General features: G+C 42.1%; 1 protein-coding gene across 11 annotated transcripts in view; it reads left to right on the plus strand.

The window, feature by feature from the left end:
• Positions 1-25,410, plus strand: part of PROM1 (prominin 1) — a 630,080-nt gene that overhangs the window by 438,052 nt on the left and 166,618 nt on the right. For all 11 annotated transcript variants that reach the window (XM_086964065.1, XM_086964059.1, XM_086964066.1 and 8 more), the window contains one exon: positions 9,350-9,413. In XM_086964065.1, the coding sequence (XP_086820191.1) occupies positions 9,350-9,413 (64 nt within the window). The remainder of the gene's footprint in view (positions 1-9,349; positions 9,414-25,410) is intronic.

Genomic DNA, 25,410 nt, shown 5'->3' on the forward strand with positions numbered 1-25,410 from the left:
CCACACCTATAGTGGCCAAAAACGATTTAGAAAAGGGGGTGGTGATGAACAGAGTGTCTGAGTTAAACAGACCACTCTTACCCAGTCCAAAGATCAGGGCTTGACCCATCACCGTTATTTATCTCACTGCCCCATCCCAGCTCAGAACCTGGCTATATGCAAATCAGTCTGTCCCTGGCCCAGTGCATCATGGGAACAGGGCAGACTAAACTACCAAGCCAATTCTTCACCAGAAAGGAGACAAGCTACCGGGGACCGGTTTCTGGCATTTCAGCCTTCTTCGGCCCGGCTTGCTTGAATCCTGATGGAGCAGTGAGAAAGGGACTCACGTCTGAGTATACCCTGCCACACCTATAGTGCCCAAAAACGATTTAGAAAAGGGGGTGGTGATGAACAGAGTGTCTCCACACAAAGGGCTGACTACCCCCTACTTATAATCTGGAGCTAGGCTGGGAAGAAAGAACATTTGTGCACTTCAAAGAAGCTTCAAGATGCATCACCTCGTCTCCACCCTCACCTCACTGTTGAGACCAGGTTTGAGGTACCACGGCCTGTGCTCCATTGCTTGTGCCATAACTGTTAACTTAGCCAGGGTCCAGGGCAACCAGAAAACCTCTATTGGCATTTATTGCTGCTAAGCGCTAGAACTCCTTTTATTGTTTAAAAATTCATAACTGAACTTCTACTGCTAGGATTTTTGTTCTTTTGGTCTTGTTTTATTAAACAAATTATTGTCTATTTTTCTAAACCTGTAGGGAGTCTTTTTTGGTGGTGTTTTCATTGTGTTGCTGTGTGTTTGTGTGTTGCACAAATACTCTACACATTGCCTCTGTAGCTAAGGACAACTGCTCTCTGCCAAGCTACCAGAGGGCGAGCATGGGCTATCTTTTAGTGTGTATCTAGCTTACCCTGATTAGAGTGGTGGTACCAATTTATACAGGGTGCATACCTCTACTACTAGAGACCACAATTCGAACAATGTAATTTAGCATGGGTTACACCACCATATACTATAGGTGTCCTATTCCATAAGCCAAGAATAACATCCAGTATTCCAGGGTCGCAGGCACATTTATTACCCAAATCTGCTCGTAAAACAAAATCAGGCTTTAAAAAGGGTGTCATTTCGGACGGATTATTCAATGTGTGTCATTCTACCCGGCCAGCAAAAAATGTTTCAAGGAGAACCAGAGGGGCTGAATATAATGCTCAAAATGCCTTCACTGTCCCCACCACAGGCAGTTTTCAGTTCGTTTTCTGTCTTTCTCCATATTTTGTATCTGTGACAGATTTGTGCTGCAATCCCATTGTTGCAGCATGAAATATAAAATTTCTCCCAGCCCTTGCCACCTGTGCCAATAATGTATGCTGTGTTAGAAAAGTTAGCACTGATGTTGTCCTTGGTTGCCTATTAATTATACTTAGTGAAAATATGTTGACTAAACACTGTACCTAAGTCAAGCCATATGGCATTGCAAACACTCTTGTTTTCTTGCACAATGAAAATTAAATAGAACACTTCTATAAAATAGGTGAGCAGAGTGTATATTTAGTTTTCACTGCCAAAGAAGTACTTATGGTATATAGAATAGACTGTTGTAAAATGTTAAAGTATTGCTGCCTAGTAACCTTATGTTTTGCATGACTACTTCAGGAAGTCCTGTCTTCCAGCAACTCTTTGCATGTTGTAATTGTTTAAATCTACTAACAAACTTAAAACCCTTACACTGTATGCTGGTGCTTGAAATGACAGGCACGACTGAAGGGGTTACAAATGAACATGCACCACTTGACAGGTATGTAAAAGTGTGTGACTTTTGCCTTTATTCTTGGAATCAATCATAGGTTAATCTGTACATTGGTGAAAGGGCAGAAGTCATATTTCAGTGCTGGTATTAGAATTCCAGTGCTCATGTGTAATCTTAAAACACCAGAATGAGAGCCCCAGTGGGTTGTGGTCCCTATACCACAGCACTACTCACAATCCCCAGCCACTTTAATTGTGCTGTCCGACAAACATGTCTTGAATTTATAAGATAAAAGAAATCCTCACTGCTGGAACCTCTGTTCCCCAAGCAGAGTACAGGCTTTCATAAGCCCATCAGCCTTCATATTTCTGGGGCTTGAGTGTTAGTCCCACCGAAGCTGGGACACTTGCCAAAGAAGTGCACTATTGGCAGAGTTTTTTCAGTTCTCTTATGGAACCTTACTTAAGGAACCTTTGGAATAACCTAGCTGCCAGCATCTGGGAGATTGACGAACCCAGATATTTGTCAATTCTGCAAAACCTGTGTTTGCTGTCAATAGACTTTGATCTCCTCTGTTGCCTCAGTGTTGTACAGTCCAAAAGCACAACTGGAGAAAAGTCATCACACCAGCAGGATTCAAGCTAACTTTGCTGATGAGGGTTGTTACCCCAAAACCAGTCCCAGGATACTTGTTTCTGGTCCAGGGAAGACCTAGCTTGGCAGTTCAGTCTGGACTGTTCTCCTTAGGCACAGGGTCAAGACTGATTTGCATATGGCTGGGTCTGAACTAGGGTGACGAAGTGAGCTAAAGAACAATGATGGATTCAACTCAAATCTCAGACTGGGGTGAGTGTCTGAAAAAGTTTCAGTGCTCCGTCCATCATCTCCTTTTGTTTGCTACATATGAGGCCAAGCACGGATTCAGAAGTCTTTTACTTCTGAGTTAATTATAATCTAATCCCCTATTATATTTTGTAGGCAACTCTTAATTTGATGTGTGCCGAAGTTTGAACGGCATTTGGTGAGTTTTTCGATAGTTAATCATCACTCAGTGACTTCCTTTATGTTGGGATAACATTAATCCTGTCTTCCGTTTATCATTGCATTAACAGTGGACTCCATGAGTTTTGAGTCCCTAACTTATTACATGGTTGATTAGATCACGGTATTGGTGGTGGTTCTAATAGTGGATCTATTTATTTATTTATTTATTTAAGAAGCTCATAAAGCGCGCAGCTACCCCCGTCGGGGGTGTCCCGGCGCTGAGAGAGCAAGAATATCACCAGAGGAGGCAACCCGGGTCCTACCCTCCAGCCCAGTGTAGCAGAAGCCCTCCTACTCAAGGTTGGGTGAACAGCCAAGTTTTTAATTTGCGTCTGAAGATCTGCTCAGACTCGGTAAACCTAAGGTCCAGAGGGAGGTTGTTCCAGAATTTAGCCGCCGTCACACCGAACGTTCTGCCACCGCTCCGGGCTAGCCTGAATCTGGGAACAACCAGTAGACGTAGGTTATTGGACCTTAGGTTTCTTTCAGACTTAGATAGTTTGAGTCTTTGGCTCAGGTAGGATGGGCCAATTCCGTGAATGGCTCGAAAGGCAAGGGTAAGGATTTTAAACTGAACTCTACGAGCGATAGGGAGCCAGTGTAAATCTTTCCGATATGCTTTGACTGAGTTGCGGGCAGGGATGTTTCCAATAAGCCTAGCAGCCGCATTTTGAACGATTTGTAATCGGTCAATGAGATAGAGGGGGGCTCCAGCATATAGGCTGTTGGCGTAGTCCAAATGTGCCGTAATGAGAGCATGGACAATTGTTTTACGGGAAGTCTGGGGAAGGTAAGGGAAGATCTTCCTGATCATGCGCAATTTGCCAAAGCAAGCTGCGGTGACTTTGTTAACCTGTGCTTTGCAGGACAAGGTGTTATCGAAAAGGAAGCCGAGATTACGGGCTGACTCTACTGGATTGGGAGGGGGGTTCAGCACAGTAGGCCACCACAGGTTGGCTGGGGGGGCTGGTTTCTGACTAAAGAAAAGCACCTCGGTTTTGTCTGTATTAAGGGCCAGATGATTGGAAGCCATCCAGGTGCAGATGTTGCCAAGGCAGTTGCGAAAGTTGGAAAAATGTGAGTCAGAATGGTCTCTAAAAGAAAAAATGAGCTGGGTATCATCAGCATAAGAGACCACCCTGACTCCCCACGATTCGACTACCCTGGCAAGAGGGCCCACATACGCGTTAAACAAAAGAGGGCTCAAGGCAGAGCCCTGAGGCACCCCGCAAAGAAGAGGTTTGTCTTCTGACTCAAAAGGACGGAGAAGTACCCTTTGAGATCTCCCTGAGAGAAATGATTTGATCCAGGCCAGGGCTGTGCCTCCGATCCCCAACTGCTGCAACCTAGTCACCAGGATATCATGAGACACAGTATCGAATGCGGCGGACAGGTCCAGGAGGACTAGCATGGCCTCCACGCCCCTGTCCACCGATTCCCTAATCGTCTCCGATACCTCTAGCAAAGCAGTCTCAGTACTGTATCCCGTTCTAAAACCGGACTGTGAATCATGCAGCTGCTGGTTAGTTTCTAGATAAAGGGCCAGTTGTTTCTGGACCACTTTCTCCAGAATTTTGGCAGGTTTAGGCAGAAGGGAGATGGGACGGTAATTGCTAAATTGGGAAGGATCTGCATCTGGTTTCTTTAAAATAGGAAGCAGCCTGGCTTGTTTCCAAACTGAAGGGAAATGGCCATGATTCAAAGAAGAGTTCCATATAGCGAGGAGAGGGTTGATTAAAACAGGGGCTAGATTGACCATCACTTTCGCCGGAACTGGGTCCAAAGGAGATCCAGTCTTCACCTGGTTTAAAAGTGACAGGGCTGAATCTGAGGTCAGCTCAGCAAAGGAATTAAAAGAGCAGAGCTGGGTGTCTGATGGACCTGGCTGGGGGCTGGAAGGTACGGGCTCAAAGGAAGACGATAGTTTGATGATTTTTTCCTGGAAAAAATCGGATAGTCCGTTACAGAGACCCTGAGTGGGAGTAGATTGGGCTTTCAAAGCAGGCGGATGCATAAAATCCTTAACGATTGTGAAGAGAGTTTTTGAGGAATTCTCCGCCTGTTGGATAAGTTTAGAGAAGTAAGCTCTCATTGTGGACCTCTTAAGTTTTTGAAATTTATTTAATGCCATTTTATAGGCGGATTTGCTGATAGGGTCGTAGGACTTGCGCCATTTTCGTTCCAACTGTTTGCATCTGCTCTTTTCCTCTCTCAGTGTGGAGGAGAACCAAGGAGCAGATGGGCGAGATCTGAAGGAAGTCAAAGGGACCAGGGGGAAATACTATCTAATGCAGAAGAGAGGGCAGAGTTAAATCTCGCTGTTTCCTTGTCCAGGTCTTCCAATGGATTAAAATGATAGTCCAAACAGGTCTTAATGGCCTCACTGGTAACTTTGGCCCATTTGCGTCCTATTTCTCTGTTCATGGATGAGGGGGGGGGGGGCAGGGAGGGGAGGCTGAATTCAAAAGGGAGGAGGAAGTGGTCTGTCCACGTGAGGGGTAAGGAGGGGAGAGAGGAGATGCCAGGGTGGTTCGAAAAAATATGATCAAGCGTATGACCTGCTTTATGGGTCGGACCCTCTATAAGCTGAGACAGGGTCAAGCCCTGTAAAGTTTCGAGCAGAGATGAGGCTTGGGTGCAGGCGGGATTGTCAACGTGGAGATTGAAATCTCCCAACACTGTAAAATACGAGTGTTTAAGGGAAAAATCTGCAATTGAGTGTAGCAGGGCGCTAAGGGATGCGGAAGAAGCGGAGGGAGGGTTATAAACCAGGATGCCAGCAAAGATTGTGGAGGCGGAGTCCATTATTGTGAGATACATAGCTTCAATGAGCCCCAGGTTGGGTATTTTATTTATGTTAATAATAAAGTGGGACTTAGCAATAACAGCAAGGCCTCCTCCAGATTTGGAGTTGGCACGATTAACTCCCAACAGGCGATAGCCAGTGGGAATGGCCAAGTATATGTCTGGTTTAGAGGAATCTTTAAGCCATGTTTCTGTAAGGAAAAGCACGTCCCATTTATGAGTATCCAGCAAGAGCCATATGTCTGCTGAGTGCGCGGGCAGGGAGCGGCAGTTTACTAGAGCTGCCTTTAGACTGGACGAAGGCATCGGTTTAGCAGGTAACCGAGCTTGAGGAACCCGCTTCCGCATCATGGGAATAGAGCAGTTACACTGAGCGCAGTTAAAGGAGGACTTTTCCAAGTCCAACGTGCAACAGCAGACCATGGGTGAGCAAGTGCCTAGTCTAAAAGTAAGAAGTTGGTTCCTGGTCCAGGTGATGGTTTGAGAGCGAGGAACAAGGGGACTGGCGCGGGCGCGGGCCAGGCGCGGACGGGCGCAGACGGGCTTGCCTTAGGCGCGCCTTCGGCGCGCAAACAGCGCTCCCGCTGCGCTCATCCGCTGCGCTTCCGGCAAATGCACATTTTATTGAGGAGGGTAGGGGGCGTGGCCTCGAAGGGGCGTGGCCAGGGTGCGCGCCTGCGATGGCGGCAGCTCGGGTTTGTTTTCCTTCGGATTTTGCAACAGCGTTAAAATCGGCTGTGTGTCTCAGTGGAGATCGGGCATCTGCCCCAAAAGTGCTTCAGGAGGTGTGAGCAATTTTAAAACACAGATAAACAAGTGACACTTCAATTTTAAAAGGTGCAGCGTGATAGCTCCTTCTCCCGGCTTCCGCCTCAGGAGAGATTCTTTACCTGATTAGGCGCTCGTGATCAGCAGCCTTTTAACAGGGCGGGAGGGGGCGTGGCCTCGAAGGGGCGTGGCCAGGGTGCACGCCTGCGATGGCGGCAGCTCGGGTTTGTTTTCCTTCGGATTTAGCAACAGCCTTAAAATCGGCTGTGCGTCTCAGTGGAGATCGGGCATCTGCCCCAAAAGTGCTTCAGGAGGTGTGAGCAATTTTAAAACACAGATAAACAAGTGACACTTCAATTTTAAAAGGTGCAGCGTGATAGCTCCTTCTCCCGGCTTCCGCCTCAGGAGAGATTCTTTACCTGATTAGGCGCTTGTGACCAGCAGCCTTTTAACAGGGCGGGAGGGGGCGTGGCCTCGAAGGGGCGTGGCCAGGGTGCACGCCTGCGATGGCGGCAGCTCGGGTTTGTTTTCCTTCGGATTTAGCAACAGCGTTAAAATCGGCTGTGCGTCTCAGTGGAGATCGGGCATCTGCCCCAAAAGTGCTTTATATTTAAATTATTTATTTATCTATTGCATGCGACACTAAGGACACACAATGGTAACTGTCCTCTAATTTGACATAGCCTTTGATATCTTGAGACACCATTCGTGGCCAGTCCAATGGTCATTTGTGTGAGTACTTGGTCTACCAATATATATAGATTGCCGAGACACCGAGAGATCAGAGGAGTCACGTGTTTGATATATATATATATATATATATATATATATATATATATATATATATATATATATATATATATATATTCCTCACAAAAAAAGTATTCCAGCACTCCGTTAGTCATTAGGATTGGATTTATTCAGTGCAAAAAGTACAAGCAAGAAATAAAACAATTTGCACATGGGATTGTTAGAAATCACCAAATCTCCCCTTTAAATTGGAATATGCTTATCCACAACAGTTGCCAAATGTGAACACTGCTAGGCTGCCAGAATGTGCTAAAATTGGGACTCAATTAATAATTAAGGCACTTAGCCACAATTGTGATTTAAAAGCTATATATGTATGCTTTATTTGTATTAACACTGAACCTAGTGTAAATGTCATTATTACAAATGGTGTTGGTTGGAACTTTTTCTACAACCAACTACATGTCCCACAATGCACTAAGTAACCACAATCACTTAAATATGGAAAGTGAAGTAGGACAATTGTTTATGCCGCCGTGAAAAGGAACCAGTGGGTTCGAAACGCGTAAGGCTTGTACTTTTTGCACTGAATAAATCCAATCCTAATAACTAACAGAGTGCTGGAATACTTTTTTTGTGAGGAATCTAAATACGGAACCCTGTCCTGGTTCCGACTCCAGCACCAACCTGCCAAGCGCTCCCTCTGCGACAGGACAGCTAGTGTTGAATATATATATATATATATATATAGATAATTTTTATACTGCTTGTCTTCTTATGGTTGCTCTAAAAGTGTCTTCCTGTCTTGATAATGACCCAATGAGCCACAAGAGTTGAAACACTATAGACGCACCATTGGCAAATTGGGATAAAGCATTGACTGTGTTCTGTCTCTGCTGTAATACGGGCAACTTCACTTCCATTGGGAACCCTCTGCCATTGGGTCTATTTTTGTTTACACTGTATATTGTATTTATATGTTTGTCTAGTGTAATAAATGAGGACAAATTGTTTGTCATTGTACTGTAGTGTGTTGACTTTTTTGAAAATCTAGTAATAATTCATACTATTTTGACAAATTCCTTTTGTGGTTACCTGTTTTTCTTTTTTGTTTGATTTATAGTCTTTGTAGAATTTCTTTCTGGAACCATTGTGGTTTTCCATTACTCACAACCAAGGTCATTAAATACCCTCAGCCAACATTATTTTGTGATCTAGCAGTCAATCAAAGAGTGCAAGTGTATTTCGTAGAGCTATTTTATAAGCATGATTTCGGGATCATGAAGCGCTATCGGATGGATCAGATTCCAGACCTGTGTCTGGTCAACAAATCAAATACATTCAGTAGTAGTTGAAGCACATTAGGCTCCACATAGAGGACCGAAAATATTTTTGTTTCAAACTATCAAGGTTTATTAAAAGTTAATAGTTTACAGGAGACAAAAATCAGGTAAACATCAATCTATAATAAAAATGTGTATCTTTCGATTAATATGCATTTCAATTAAATCAAAATCATGTAAAGCAGAGGACGAACCAATTAAGGGTTGCCTGAAAGGGAAGCCTGTTCTCTCTCCGACAGAAAGAAAGTAATCTAAATCTCCTACTCTGCTCTGTTCATCATCTAAGAAAAAGTCTGAGTCAGAAAAGCTCAATTCAGTTATGCAATATGTTAAACAAAAATACGAATAATTTACACATACATGCAATTCTCATAACTCATAAGACTATCCAATCAGGTTCTCAATAATAAACATCTTTCTGCACCCGTCAAACTTGCATTAACTGTAATAAGATAATGTACTTGGAGGCTGCACACTGAAGTTGTCTTATTGAATGTCCTATTCTTTAAAAAATGTCCTTTTATTCACACAAAAAACATTTCTTCACATTAAAAAGAAGGAAAAAGAACATAGTGTTGGACAATTAGAACTCCAGCCTGCTTAGAAATAAATGTTCACAGGTTACAAAGCAAAGGTGGAAACCATTGTTAGACATTTTAAATTCAGGCCTACATTAACTATAGCCAGTTTAAATATGAAGAAACATACTTTTCTTCACCAAATAGAAATTGCGTGCCTATACATTACCGTAATATTAATATACTTCATTTAAGATAAATCATTTCTTTGTTTTACCATCTTCATTCTTTGTTCTGTGTGACTGCAGGAAAAGTTCCTAAAAGTACAAAAGTTTTTAAGACAATCAACATTTCAACATTTTTTTTATTTTAGGGATATGCAGCATTTAACAATACTCCCGAACTGGTGCAAAACCAAACAAAGAATATTGAATCAGGTAAGAAAATTAAATATTTTTGTAGCATATGGTATGTGACTTTCCTCCTCTCTACACCCTTTTTTGAGTTTAATTGTTCTGATACACAGATTAACAAGACTGGATCTAATTACATTTCCCTATATGCCTTGGAATACTAGGTTCTGTTACCTTGCCTTTGGAACATTCTCTACATTTCTATTCTGTAAGCCTGACCTTTATGGTGGTTTGGAAACTGGTGTAAATCGTTTATTTAAATATCCATTTTTCACGGCTGTCTTGAGGTTGCATGCTTTTATTGTAAAGCTTCAGAGGCAACAAAGATCCCAAATATTACATTATACAAATGTTTTCCTCTAAACCGAACAGCACCACATTTTTATTGCCCGATATCTATTAAATACAATTTAATTTCCTGTGGTATATTAACAATAATTGTCTTGGTAAACTATGAAGTGCACTTCATTTGGAATGGTTATTTTTTGTTGGGCACTGAAATATTTCAGATATGCCACACCCCTCAAAAGGTGGTTATCATATTTCATTTACCTGCAGTAAATATGAACTAATTTATTTTAAGATCTGGATAACATGATGCTTGTATTGAACTGTCTGCATCAGAGCCTGGAGGTGATAATATCCAGTGTCCTATCAGAAACATATATGACAAATACCAATGGTGGTACAACATCAGCCTTTGCAGGTCCTGGATGTGACACTACCCAGGATGCTATGAGAAACATAAATGGCAACTACCAATGGCAGTACAACATCACATCGACCTTTGTACCCACATGCTATCAGAAATGTAAATGTAAAAGTCAGAGATGCAGACCCTCATGTCAGGAGTCCCCAGGGTTCTGCATTAAGTCCCTTCTTATTTAACCTGTATGTCCGTCCATTGGCAGATGTGGTGGAGAGGTGTGGTCTCACATTGTACTCATATGCCAATGACACCCAAATAGTTTTCTCACGAACTTCCCATCAGAAACACTAAGCTGGGTCAATCAAGTACGGCCTCAAGCAGATCTCCACATAGATGGACGACAAATCTTCTCAAATTGAAAGGGGATCCAACTGAGGTTTTGATCATGGTAAAAAATCCTCAACTATGGGGTCCTAGATTTTGGCGGGCTTCCATAGGCACTGCTCCCACCCCCTCTCAAAAGTAAAAAGCTTGGGTGTTTGGCTTGATGGAGATCTGTCTATGCATCCCCAAGCAGCCATAGTGGCATCAACCTGCTTCGTAGTCATGAAGTGGGTAAAAAAAAACAATTGTTGGATTATTACCCATCTAGCTGTGAGGGCACTAATTCAGGCTCTCATTATTTCTACATTTGATTATGTCAATGTCCTGTACCTTGGGGCGAACAAGGCAGCTATCCGTCGACTTCCATGTGGTACAGAATGCTGCGGCTAGGTTTCTCACTTGTTCTTCAAGAAGGACTGCAGCCTCATCTATTCTGAGGGAATTACATTGGTTAACGATCGAACAAAGAATACATTTTAAAACCTTTTGCTATATGTTAAAAGCGAAGGCTGGGCTAAGCCCTGAATACATTCAAGAGTTAGTCTCCTTGTATATTCGCTCACATAATTTGAGATCTGCAAAACCAGGAACAATATTGTGTACCTAGAATACATCAGGCATGTTCAGGTGGGCGCTCTTTGCCCTACCTGGGTCCAAAAATGTGGAATACTGCATCTCAGTATATGAGGAACTGCACTGTAGTGTAGTTCCTATATTCCAAATGGGCTCTGCGCATTGGAATAACATATCCTATAGATTAGACATAGGACTGAGGTCGACTAGGTCTCTATCGAATATATTAAACTTAACAGTGAGTGCCAGCTAGCTCAGAGGTCACTAGAAACTTTCTCAAATTCACAAGAAGGGATTAGTTTCTGACAACCGCATAAACATGACAACTTTGTTTCCCAAGAATAAGAAATATATCTCTAGAGTCGCGAAAACAATAGATAAGTATTTGACTCAGTCAATCGTGCACGCTTCGTTTCTACAGAGTTTCAGGGAAATAGAGAGACGGCCGTTTTCAATAAAAGGTTTATTGAACAGTCTTCCTTCTCATGCAAGAAAAGTGAACTGCTACAATCGTAATGCAGACTGCAAAGTATAATGCGTACAGCGAGAACAATAATATAAAATACTGTAAGAGCATTGTATGGTTTCTAAGCCATATAAAAATACAAACATAAATAACAATGACAAAAAATACTCAACTGGTGCTTCTAAATACGCCTACCCCAATATACCTAACCTAAGTCTAGTACGCGGGAAGAAGTAAGTATTGTGTAGCATAGGTTTAGTTGTTTTTGCCAAGAATCTATCCAAGATTTCTCTAGGTTCTAATCAGCTCCATACCTTAGTTAGAATGAAGGAGGTCTGGTATCTCTGTTTAGGGACTCAATTTCCCAACACCCCGCAAGGGGAGCTTGGAAACACAGGAGCTGGATTCTCGGCAAGAGAAAGGCAGCCTCTTGATCAGTGGGTCAGCTGGAGGGTCGGCTTTCTTTGGCACTTGCTGTAGCGAGCTGCGTTGGGCAAGTAGATAGTCGAACTGAAGGTATATTTATACATTGAAGGTGTCTAGGAATGCCATCGTTTGACGTAAAGTCGGGCATAATAACGTCAGGAAAGAACCCCTAGGGAATAGTCGTTCTTTGCAAAGTACATGAGTTCTTGGACAAATCAATATTCAAGGAAGGGGAAGTTCCCTGACTGTTTAGGCGGATTTTCCAAGAAATCGTTGTGACGTTTGGTACAGGTGGAAGTAACCATGCCTGTATTTGGTCTGCATGCGCTATGTCTAAATAAGGGCTTGATTTCTATGCCTATATTAGGGCAATGTGAATTGTACCTACATAAGGGCATGAATCGAGACAATTCACTTGGAGCCTAAAACGCCACACAACAGCACCTCCTTACTACAGTTCCGTAAAACTCTTAAAAACATGGCTATTAATGGTAGTGTCTTCAGTCATGCTACAGTAGTGCTTAGCGCCGGGAAACCCATGGGTAGCTGCTCACTTTACAAATGGCAAAAATAAATAAAAAATAAATAAATAGTGATGGCAGTACAGCATGAACCGTAGCAGGGCCCAGAGGTCTGAGTATACAGTGTGCTATCAGAACATCTTCTCTGATGGATTAAAATTTGTGGCAAAATTACCACCAGAGGCCTAAGGTATCATTACTAGTGATGCCACTGGATCCCTATTATTACGTATTGCTTTATCTCTGCCCAGTGTTGTTTCTCATAGAAAAAGGATTTAGATAGTTTAAGAGCAAAGACATTTTCCTAAGACACTACAAACTCTTACCAGGTTTATTCTATGAAGGAGATGAAGAACCTTTGAGTTCTGGGTCACAGTTCACATTTTAACTGCTGTGCAGAAGACCGCAAGTAACCTGATTTTAATTTAGGCACAACAGGATTAACAAAAATCCTGATTTTAAGTTGTGTATTCTGCGCCTATTGACACCTTCTTTGGTATCTCATTATATTAAATGTTCTGAAGCAGTGTCTCGTGCTTCACCCTAAATGGGTTGAAATCAGTACTATGTGTTTGTCTTAAAATTACATGGATTGACAGTCACCGCTGTGGCAACCAATTATTAACTATAATTCCTCGAGAAAAGTAGAACCCAGAGCCATGGAAACCGCAGAGTTATAAACTTCAGTGATAGAGCTTTATAGAATATAAGAATAGAACTTCACAAAAGAATTAAACTCAAGCAAAGTGATAAGATACTCAAGCGCCCTCCAAATCTTTACTGCGAGGAGGTAGTTGAACAGAATATTGCAAAATCCGAAGCCCTAGTGGACACTATCGGCTTGAAAAAGGACAAATTGTCTATGGTTTTGTAAATCCCAGGGCGACCTGTCTGCTGAAAACATTACTTGGGAAGCAATCAAAAACTCTTAGCTATGAAAGGGGATGCGAATAGAGATACTCCTAATGATTAGCCACTTTAACTCAAAGGTGGGAAACTTGGAGAGGCTACGGTAGGAAATCTTGGAAGAAAGAAACACATGAGTATAATGACATTACGTGGAACAAGCATTGGCCAAACCAGTAGGTCTGTCTCCAAACTTCTTGAGTATTGACTTTGCCAGTACTTTTTGCCAATCACATACAAACACATTTATCAAAATTCATGCATACACTTAGCTGGCAATCTTGCAGGGGTTTCATATTAAGGAATTCCCATTCCAAGGTGTTCACCGAAGCATACACGGGCATTGTGTTGGCAAGTATTAGAATGCAACACAGCTGCTTACATTTCAGCACTAGCAAGGTAGACTTTCTGTTGTTTTGGTAAACAGTTACTGCAGCCTTGCTTTGTAAATGTGAAGTCCAAGCCTAATGAGGTTATGTACAGAAACATATGCAGGTGACATTTATCATATTGGGAAATCTAGAACCCCCGAAACACATTTTACTTTCTTCCTACCTAATGCCTCCTTAAAGTGAAAGGTAAAGGATTGAACCAGACCTCCAGTGGAGCTGCTAAGACTAGCCATCAGCAACAATTAGCTCCACGTAGACAGGCAACTGATGACAGTGTCACCATCATTTATTTGCTCTTAATGAAACGTTCTCCTGTAACAAGCTTAACCGTTATTTATTAGATTTAGTGAAACGTGTGATTTATTTATTTTCTATTAACTATAGTTAGAATATGTGCATCTTAGCATTGACATGAGTAGACACAGGTGTCCGAATTCACCTTAGACATTGCATTTCTGCTTGCTGTGGATACCTCTCTTTTTGTGTCAGGCACCCTAGTCACTGTGTCCCATTAAAATGTATTTTGTGCTAACTTAATATGTGAAGGTCATGTTTTGTTGCAATTTATTGGTTGAACAATGATTCTCAGCACACGCACTGCATGAGAAACATAGGAGGTGAATACTCCTATGAGAGATATTGTGAAGGCTGCTATGATTGAAGAAGCTGTCATTGTATTATTCACAAAAAGGAGGCCAACACCAAGTACAGCAGGAACATTGACTTTAGATTGGTTCAACGTCTTACTCGTTGGGAACCTACACAATGCATCATTTTGAGTTAATCTCATGTTTCAAGTGTATGAATCTGTCATGCAAGACTTGCCCCATCCACCTTTGCAGGCAGGCATCCATTTCTCTCCCTTGAGACCCAATGCTCCTGTAGCGTGGAGGTTGGGGAATTAAATTGGTCCAAACTGATCCGAGAGAGAAGTTGTTAAGTAATATTTTATTACTTAAATAAAATACATGTAAAGGGAGCCCACGGCAGAGGTCGTTCATGAAGCAAACACCAACAGCCATCTGACGAGGGAGGAACCGAATGTGAAGGGAGTAAGAATGCATAAACACTCTAAATAGAATGAATGGACAAGAAGGAATAAAACTTAAAGGGACAGAGATAATAAAGCAATACAGCATACTACATACCCCCTCCCCTTACACAAAAATACTAATATAAAACATAATCCTTAAATCTAACAGGAAGCTTGTGAACACGAGCATCAGTAGGAACCTTAACAACAAAATCATTAGAGACATCACATTGAGAATTTCCATCACAAGGAGTAGATACATTAGAATGACTATTAACACAATCAAATCCAGGACCAAATGTAAAATCAGAATCATCCACAGATGAATCATTACTGTGTGCTCTGTTAAAAATATCAACATGAGAATCAGAAATTTTCACTACATTTTTTTTGCTCCACCAACCCCGATTATCAAGTTGCACAGAAGAATTGGTGACTTTGACAATGCGAGCAGGTGATGAGAATTTAGACTGACCTTTACAAATTCTAAAAGGTTTCTTAATGATAACCCAATCATTCACATTGAAAACACAACTTGAAGGTACATGGTTTCTGTCATGGAATCTCTTCTGAACAGCTTGTTTGTTGGCCACAAAACGTTTAGTTACTTGCAAATCAGTGACCAGACTTCTCTTTTTGTTCAACTCCTTACCAACAGAAAATTTAGAAAACCAGTGTGGTAAAAGTTTAGACTTAGCCTCTCTACCACGGAGAGCCTTGAACGGAGTAATATTCGTGCTAGAATGTGGAGTATTGAGGTATGCCCAAACTTTGTTACATATAAATTCAGCAACATCAACGTTGGATGACATAGCAGTTTGAATACCTTCCTTAATGAAGCGATTTGCTCGCTCAACAAGGTCATTCGAAGATGGGCTATACAATGCAACAAAAATCGGTCATCTGATTTGAAATAAAATGTTGACCATTATCAGTAACCACAGAATTAGGAATACCTTCAATCTTAAAAATATTTTGAAGAAAACTGATAACTGAATCAGAATTAGCACTCTGAACAAAAGAATAGTAAATCCATTTCGAGTGATAATCAATGGCAACAATACAGTACCTTCTTTCAGATGGGAGAAGTATGAAAGGGCCTGAAAAATCAACAGCAATTTTGTCCCAGGGTTGATCGGGAAAAGGGACTGGAGACAAAGGTTGTTTATTAACCTTCCAATGTCAATCTGAAACAATGCATGTAGAACAATTGTCAATAAAAGAATGTACATGTTTATCAATGTTAGGCCACCAATAAATAGCTTTGATTTTCTTACACGTAGCAGAAATGCCTAAATGACCCTCGTGAGCTAAAGCGATGATTTTGCACCTTAGTGAAGTAGGAGGGACAAAAAGGCCACTCCTGACACAAATTCCATTTTCAAATGAAATCTCCTCAGCAACTTGTGCGAAAGGTCTTAACTCACTACAAAGACTTTTACTGTTAGGCCATTTAGTTCTGATGAAAACCTCCACTTTCTTTAAAATTTCATCATTTTCCATGGCGATCACCCAATCATTCTGAGAAATGGCGCTAGAATATGAAGAAATAGCATCATTTAAACCTACAACACAATCAGAATTAGTGTGATCTTCATCCTCAGCATTGCCAGGAAGTGGCAGCCGGGAAAGGCAATCAGCACGTATATTTTACCCCCTTGAATGTATTTCACTGTCAGATTGTATTCCTGTAACTTGGAAAGTAATCTCACTAGGCGGGCAGATGCTCTACCCAAACCATTGCCAGATAACAAAGATACAAGTGGCTTGTGATCAGTGTACACTTCACAAGGGATACCCCAAATATACGTTTTAAACTTTTGAATGGCCCACACAATTGCCAGTGCCTCTCGCTCAATCGTGCTATAGCTACATTCAGCTGTGGTCAGAACACGAGAAGCGAAAGCAATAGTATTTTCCTTATGATCCACCCATTGCCCAAAGACTGCTCCCAAGCCCTTTTGGCTAGCATCTACAGAAATAAAAGCTTTAGCTCTGGGCACAAAAGGTTGTAAAGCAGGAGCATTGATAACTAAGAGTTTAACTTTCTCAAAGATATCTTGAAGAACAGAAGACCAGTCAAACTTACAACCTTTCTTCAATAGGCTCCTGAGTGGCTGAATAGTTTGAGCATATCCAGGTACAAACCTAGCGTAGTATTCACACAGGCCAAGAAAAGACCTCAAGGTATCTTTGTCTGAGGGAGGAGGCGCTTTGCGAATAGCTTCAACGTTACAAAATTTAGGTTTGATACCATCTTTAGATATTATGTGTCCCAAATATTCAAATTCACGAACAAGTAATTTACATTTGTTGGCTTTTACAGTCATACTTTTCTCACGTAGGATAGAAAGTACCTGCCTCAAAATAACCAAATGTTCTTCTTCAGTTTCCGTATGTATCAATATATCATCCTGAAATGCCTGCACTTGACTTAAATTACCAAAAAGACTGTCCATCAATTTCTGGAATACACTTGCGGCCGAAGCTAGGCCAAAAGGCAATCTTAGATATTTGAAAGCCCCAAATGGTGTCACGAAGGCTGTGAGAGGTTGAGATTCAAGTGATAATTGGATTTGATGATATGCCGAATGCAGATCTATGGTTGAGAAAAATTTAGATTTACCAATGTTGGCCAGCATTTCGTGTATGTGTGGTAAAGGGTGGCAGTCAACCAATATATTTTGATTTAGAGACCTTAAGTCTACACATAGCCTTAGGTCCCCATTGGATTTCATTTGCAAAACTACTGGAGAAACCCATTCTGAAGCATTGATAGGTGCAATGATGCCATCAGCTTGCAAATTAGAGAGAAGGCTTTTAAGGTCTTCTCTAACACTGATAGGGATAGGCCGGACTTTATGAACCACTGGGTTAGCATTATCTTTCAACATTATAGTATGTTCAGAACCCTTTACCTTACCAATCGTACTCTTGAAGACTTCAGGAAAATCCGCTGTAAGATTATCAACAATAGCATTCTCATTAGTTATAGCCAAAACATTTTGTGGTAATTCCCCAAGAATTATAGGAGGATCTTGTCCAGGACGTAGGATAATTCCTAATAGACCCAGATCTTTCCATCCAACTATATTTCTTCCTTTAATCGCTACATAAATCTTAGTTTTGATTGATCTCCCTAGGCAAGTAAGTATGTCCCAAAAATATCCAATTAAGTTAATGTCTTGTTCCCCAAATGCTTTTGGATTTATGTCAGGGGCAAGAAGTGGGAATTTATCAGGCCATAGTTGGTAAAATGTATCATCAGCAAGGATAGTGACAGGTGCACCTGAATCGGCCATGGTATAAATGACCTTATTATCAACAACAATATCAACAAATGGACCCTTAATAGGTTTGTCAGAAGACTCAGGAACATCTATAGCAACAACCATGTTTGCAAATTGTGTAGAACAGTCTGAACTTTCAGATGTATCATCTGAGATGGTATTGATACGGGGTTTATAGTTCTTAGAATTAGAGGCCAAAGTTCTCTTGTTACAAACGTTGTAAAAATGTCCAAACTTCTGACACTTTTTCCCTTGCGCTGGACATGAGGGACTGTTACCAATATGATTATTTGAACCACACCGAAAACATATTAACTGAGGCTTAGTATTAGACTGGTTCCTGAAAACTCTTCTATTAGGACCTTTAGGAGTAATACCACAGACAGAACTTTCCTCAGAGATGAAATTCATGGAATGAGTTAAGTCATGGTGAGAAGAAGTTCCAGATTGTTGATTGGTAGCTTAAACTCTGGACGTGACAATTGACCTTTCAATGCTTTTAGCTATGTCGATGGTCTCTGTTAAAGTAGGATTTATGGAAGTAAGTAACTGTTCTTGAACTTTTTTGAAGTAACAATGAAATATGAATTGGTCTCTGATATAAATATCAACACCATTACCAAAGTCACATTTCTCAGCAAGAACTCTCAAATTGGCGATATAGTCTTCGACAGACTCTTCCGATGACTGCTTGCACATAGCAAAGTTGAACCTTCCTAAAATAACACTAGTAGCATCTGGATATTGTTTCCCTAGCCGTGGTTTTGCTTCAAGATATACATTCCACTCTGCATCTTCTGATACTGGTGGAGGATAGTGAGGAAGGTTTTGAAAGACTCTACGACCAGCAGTGTCAAGATGATTTACTAATAGTGCTAATTTCCTAATGTTAGTATAATCATCAGCATCAATAGCAGTCAAATAATTTTCGAAGTCTTTTATCCATTCAGACCACTTTAAATCTGGTTTGCCAGGTTTTTGCAAGAATGGTGAAGGTTGTATGACACCTTGTATTGAAGCCATGACTGAAACAAGTGAATAATACAAAATAGTAGAGTAAAAATTAATAAATAAATAATTGAAGTGAAACAAAACTTACAGGAAGTTGTTCGAATATTGTGAATCCATTAGAAAATAATTTTTAAATATCGCCGATTTCTAAATATCGCCGCTGTAGTTTGTGATAAAATAATAAAAGCACTAAAATTGAATGACAATTGGTATTTCCTGAAGTAATGCGGACTGTAAAGAGATCGTGAAACGATCGCGATGTAAACAACAGGGAAGTAAAATCCAAAATGGCTGCCAGACATATGACGTGATGACGTGCAATCCCACAATCCTTAGCTGCACTTTGCGATCAGGACGTCACAGGCAGAATGAAGGTTGCGGGTGATGGCTCGAGCAAGGATCGCGTGAGTAGCGATTTAAAAATGAAGTATGGCAGTTGATTGAAGGGGTAAGAAACGAAGGCACATGAGTATGAGAATAAAATCGAGAAAAAAAATAAGTAACACGCACCTTTAAAAATGAGTCTTTGTAAAGTGGAGACGCTCCTGTCCGTAGGCTCCAAGAAATATCAAGATGCGAAGAACGAAGGAAAAATAGTTCTCTTGAAAGAAAACCCCACTCCTGGTACCAAATTGTAGCGTGGAGGTTGGGGAATTAAATTGATCCAAACTGATCCGAGAGAGAAGTTGTTAAGTAATATTTTATTACTTAAATAAAATACATGTAAAGGGAGCCCACGGCAGAGGTCGTTCATGAAGCAAACACCAACAGCCATCTGACGAGGGAGGAACAGAATGTGAAGGGAGTAAGAATGCATAAACACTCTAAATAGAATGAATGGACAAGAAGGAATAAAACTTAAAGGGACAGAGATAATAAAGCAATACAGCATACTACAGCTCCTTATATTTCTACTCATATGAAGGACCCAGTCAGTCAGCCTGGCACTTTACACCTTTAACACCTGTGATCTCAACTGCAGAGTTCCGCAAGGCTCCTCACTGAGCCCGACTCTCTTCAACGCATACATTACATAATTCCTCTAGCCAGCACTATCCGCTCTGCTCTCAAAACGTCAACGTCCTCTCCTAAGCTGATGACATGCAACTTGTTCTCTCCCTCATGCACAATATGCTCAGTACCCAGATCGAGTTTAATGCCTGCATGACTGAAATCGCTCTGTGGATGAAGATCAACTGTCTAAAACTAAACACCGAGAAGACTGAAATCATGATCGTTGGGAATAGAACATCACGATCCATCCACCTGGTGGCCAACAGATCTAAGACCAATACCTACCACAACCACCCTTGCCAAGAGCCTCAGGATCATCATTGACAGCAACCTCGGCATGACCACCCTATTCAGTGCTGTCACCGCCATATGCTTCCATGCATTGAATATGCTGAAGAAGATTTTCAAATGCCTCCTATGCCACACACGCCCTGGTTACAAGTAAGCTGGACTACGAGAACACACTCTATGCCCAGACCAACAAAACACTCACCAGAAATCTGCAGACCATTCAGAACTGAGCAACCAGAATCACTCTCAGGCTCCCACGCCGCACTCTTTCAGGTGTGATGCCACACCTAAAAGAGCTCCACCGGCTCCCCAGTCACAAACAAGCACAATTCAGACTCCTTTACCCACACGTTTAAGGCACTACATAATGCTGGCCCAGCATACTTCAGCAAGCGCATCTGCTTTCACAAACCTTCCGGACACATCAACTCATCTGGTCACCAACTTCCACGAACCCATCATATGGGAAAACAGATCCGGTGGTCGAGCCTTCTCCTTCATAGTGCTCCTAAATAGTGGAATGACCTGCTGATAGACAAAAGAGCTTCCTTCTCACTTCTTGAATTCCACAAGAAGCCAAAGGCCTGGCTTTTCGACTAGTTGCTCTAGGTGCGCCTAGACTCACGACTGCTCAAGCAAGGATACCCTCCTGGATGACAGTGCACTCTCCAAATCTGTTTAACATAACATAGATTCACTTTCTAGAGTAAGTAAATGTTTTCATTTCTTGTTTAGAACCTTCATTTAGTTCTCCTTTTGATGTTACATTTGCTTATACCAGCTGCTTCAATTCTTTGGTTTGGACTTCTCTACAATGTTAGCTTAGACTTAAGGAGTTTCTCTTTATGGGAATGGATCTTTATCTCACTTGCTTATGCTGTGTTTAATAACGTGTATTATCATTTTCCAATTTGAAGTGCCTGAATTACATGCTGTATTAGGATTACTACTGAGTTATGCTTAATTGATCTGAATTGACACTGTAACTTTATTGGTTTGTTAATAAACCTTTATGATATGCAAAATTACCCTTCTCTGTCATTCCTGTGGGCCAAATTCTGCTTCACTGTTATTGATACACTCCTGAATTTAGGATTTTAACCCCAGCTCAAGATAAACATCCATCCCAGTGGACATAGCAGGATTCAAGTTTACACCAAGTTTGTGTGGTGCAGAAAGTATCTTTATCTCTCACGCTATCACAACATCCACATATCTTGAGCATCTTTATCCTGGGCACTTCATTGCCCCTCTGTCTTGGTCAGTGGGACATTTGCGATGTGGCATATCTCTCAAAAAAGGTGTATGCTACCTAGTGCACAGTAATAATGTTCCCAGTTCTTTTGTGGTACTTGGTTCAGCTTTTGATCTTTCTAAAAAAAAGCATTTTGTACAATTTAGACTTCATATAACATCAGAAAACGTGTCTGAAGGTTTACCACCATGCTGTCTAAACCCGTGTTCCATTTTCAAATTGTCAAATATATGAGCTAAAGGCCAGGAGTAAGGAGCCTGTCTGCAGTTATTCCCACCTCATTCACTGCCTGATTGTACCACCTGGAATAAAACATGTTATGTCTACCAGTGCAAAATAAAAATTCTCTGAGAGAATAGCTGTTATCAAGGGTTACCCTTTTTCACATAAACAAAGACATGTAACTCCACTGGCTCCCGTGTCTAGCCCACACCTTCTTCAATACCAGCTGCATCACTTACAGAGACCTCACAACCAGCTGCCAGCATAGCCCCTGCTTATCTTGCAGACAAGATCACCATTACTGGTGACTCTTAGCACACCAGCAGCCAGGACACCGTCAGACTGGAGACTGATACTTGTAAATAAGAAAATGAACAAGGCAGCAGGCTTTTTCTAACTGTGCACCCAGCACTTGAAAAAACATCCCTGTATCCATCAGATATGCCCCAAAACTGCTCCAATTTAGGAAAGAATTGAAGATGAACTTCTTTGAAGAATTCTATATCACCGTTCATCAACTGCCCATAGCCCAGCTACCTCTCCTGTCACTCACTGACTTTATATTTCTCTTTGACCCTGTACTGCACTCTGCTTCCTCTGGCTGGGTTTGTGCTATAGAAACACCACATACAAACATGCATGCAGGGATGTACACACAAATCACAGAAAAGGCCTCATGTACACTACACAACACCACAACACTACCCTAAAACACTACCCCCTGCAAAACCCTCCCCCGACCCGAGTCCTGTCCCTACACCCAAACACTAACCAGCAAAACACCCCGACACTACCCTAAACCACTACCCTACACTAACACCACAACACTACCCTAAACCTAAAACACTTCCCCCTGCACAACCCTACCTCGACCCCCAGTCCGCTCCCTACACTACACCACTACCCTGCACGACACCACAACACTACCCTAAACCCCAAAACTCTACCCTACACTACACAAACTCCACAACACTACACTAAACCCTAAAACACTACCCCTGCACAATCCTCCCCGACCCCCAGCCCTGTCACTACAACAAATCACTACCCTGCACGACCCCTAACACTACCCTAAACCCTAAAACACTACCCTACACTACACAAACACCACAACACTACACTAAATCCTAAAACACTACCCCCTGCACAACCCTCCCCGACCCCAAGTCCCTTCCCTACACCCAAACACTCCCCTGCACGACCTCCCAACACTACCCTAAACCCCTAAACACTACTCAAACACAGCACTAGCCTTAATCCTAAAAAACTACCTCCAGCACGACCCTCCCGCGACCCTAAACCTTTAAAAACAGCCCCTTTTACCTCTCTCTCCTCGTGACCTCTGTTCTCCTTCATGCATCATCAGTGGGGGGGTGATCGTTGCACATCGTTGTGATGAAACACCTTGGTTTCCTCACAATGATGTGGTTCACATTAAAACGCATGCGTTGTTACAGTGCATGCGATGTAATGACATGGGTAGAAATGGCTACGAGTTATTACAGTGCTTGCGTAGTAACGCTTGCATAGTAATGGTACGCGGTGTAATGACCGCATACAAATGGATGTTTACCCTTTTTTTTGCTCTATACATGGAGCCCATAGCCCAGAGGGTAAGAGACTTCCCTCAGATCACAGGAGCCGTCTTTGGAGGGGAGCAACCTACAGTAAGCTTGTATGCCGATGATGTTTTGGTGACTTTAAATAAACCTGCCGCAGCCTTGCCAGCATTTTTGTGGGCCTGGAGGTGTTCAACCTGGCGTTGGGTTTCTTGGTCAAAGCAGAGAAATCGCAAGTGTTAGGCCTTTCTATACCCTTGACATTAGCATCCCACCTAAGGACGCAACACCCAATTCAGTGAAAGACCACGGCAATCCTTACCTGGGGTTCAAACTGATGCCGACTCTCCAATTGACCTCCTCTATAAACTACCAATCACTCTACCGACAGGCCAGAAGCGAGCCAGCTTGCTGGAGAAATCACCAGATCTCTTGGCTGGGCCGGATATGAGCAGTCAAAATGACCATGCTCCCCAAGATACTCTAGAGCTAAGCTACCTCCCACCTGAGTAGGGGGCCTTGGCATACCAGATCTCCACATGTACTACAAGGCCTGTCATACCTGGCGATATGGCACCTACCTGAGTCTGAAAAACATTGGCTCTTCCAAGATAGGGTGGTAGTGGGTCCCTTTCTCTGGAAGGCTGCCTTCTCAAAAAAGCACACAGACCGGTAAAGCTATCTCTCCCCGCTTTCACACAGGTGAAGATGGAAGCATGGGACCACACAGGTATCAGATGCGGACTGGCTTTCTTCCCCTCTCGTATAACACCATTGTTTGATAATCCAGATTTTACCCCTGGGCTTGACCCGGGAGCTTTTAAGTTATGGAGATGTTCCTAGTGCCGCTCAATGGGGCATATGCTAGACGAAGAAGGGGTGATCCCCTTTAAACAACTAAGCACAGACTTTGCCCTCCCCAAATCTACAAGAGTACATTACCTACAACTCCGTCAATGGCTGTTACATCCAAGCAACAGACCTAAAATTCAGAGGTACCTCACGCCATATGTGAAATGGCTGATCACCCGCTCTTCGGGGAAACAGCTCATTTCAGAGATATGTATATTTCTGAACCAGTGCAACAAACATACCTATAAGGCCAGACAACACAGGTGAGAGCAAGACTTGGTCCAGCAGTTGAGTGACAGGGAATGGAGAGACATACACTATAGGGCGATCACATCGTCCGCAACACCTCTCTCACCGAAACATTCGTAAACATTGCTTCATATTTGTATCTTACACCAGTCTGAGTATATAGAATGAACCCAGACCATAGTGCCGTGTGTTGGAGGGGCTGTGGAGTCGAAGGGACCTTAGTACACCCACTGTGTGACTGCCCTCGGCTCCAGTCACACTGGACACAAGTTGTTGATGAGATCAACACCCACCTTAAAACGCAAATACCCAGATTCCCAACTTATATTTTGTTACGCCTACCAAACTCCCTCACATACCCCTTGAAGTCCAGACGTGGCAGACGGATAAGCCTAGCTCTAGGAGCATCGATAGAGAACATTCTAACACACTGGGGCTCCAAGCAAGTGCCCACACACACAGGTTGGTTACACTGGTTATTGAACATGCTTGGCCTGGAGAGAATTTCTCTGACGCTCACTAACCAAGGCACATCCTTTGGGAAATGTTGACACCCTTATCTGTCTCTCTCCTCTCAAGATTTCAAGGAATTAACATGCTCAAAGTATCTTTGTCTCCTGAGATTGCCAGAAATGAACTTTAGCACCTAACTAGGCACGATTTAGCACTGTGTTGATTGTCACCTTACACCTACGAGAGGCATGTGAACTGAGTTTGGGGGAGGGTTGTTGGGGAAATTTCCTTTTTCTATGTATTCGATATTAGGAATTAACGTTCACTCGGGAAATCTGATATGATGCATATTCCACTGTCATTGGCATTGCTTGAAATAAAGAGATTTGAACTTAAAAACACTCTCACCTGCACACCATTTAAGCAACAAACAGCACATTAAAAGTGACTAAACGTTGCACGATGTTACCAAGGG

This window comes from Lissotriton vulgaris, chromosome 3_2 (genome assembly GCF_964263255.1).
Source record: "Lissotriton vulgaris chromosome 3_2, aLisVul1.2, whole genome shotgun sequence".
In the NCBI taxonomy this organism is placed as follows: Eukaryota; Metazoa; Chordata; class Amphibia; order Caudata; family Salamandridae; genus Lissotriton; species Lissotriton vulgaris.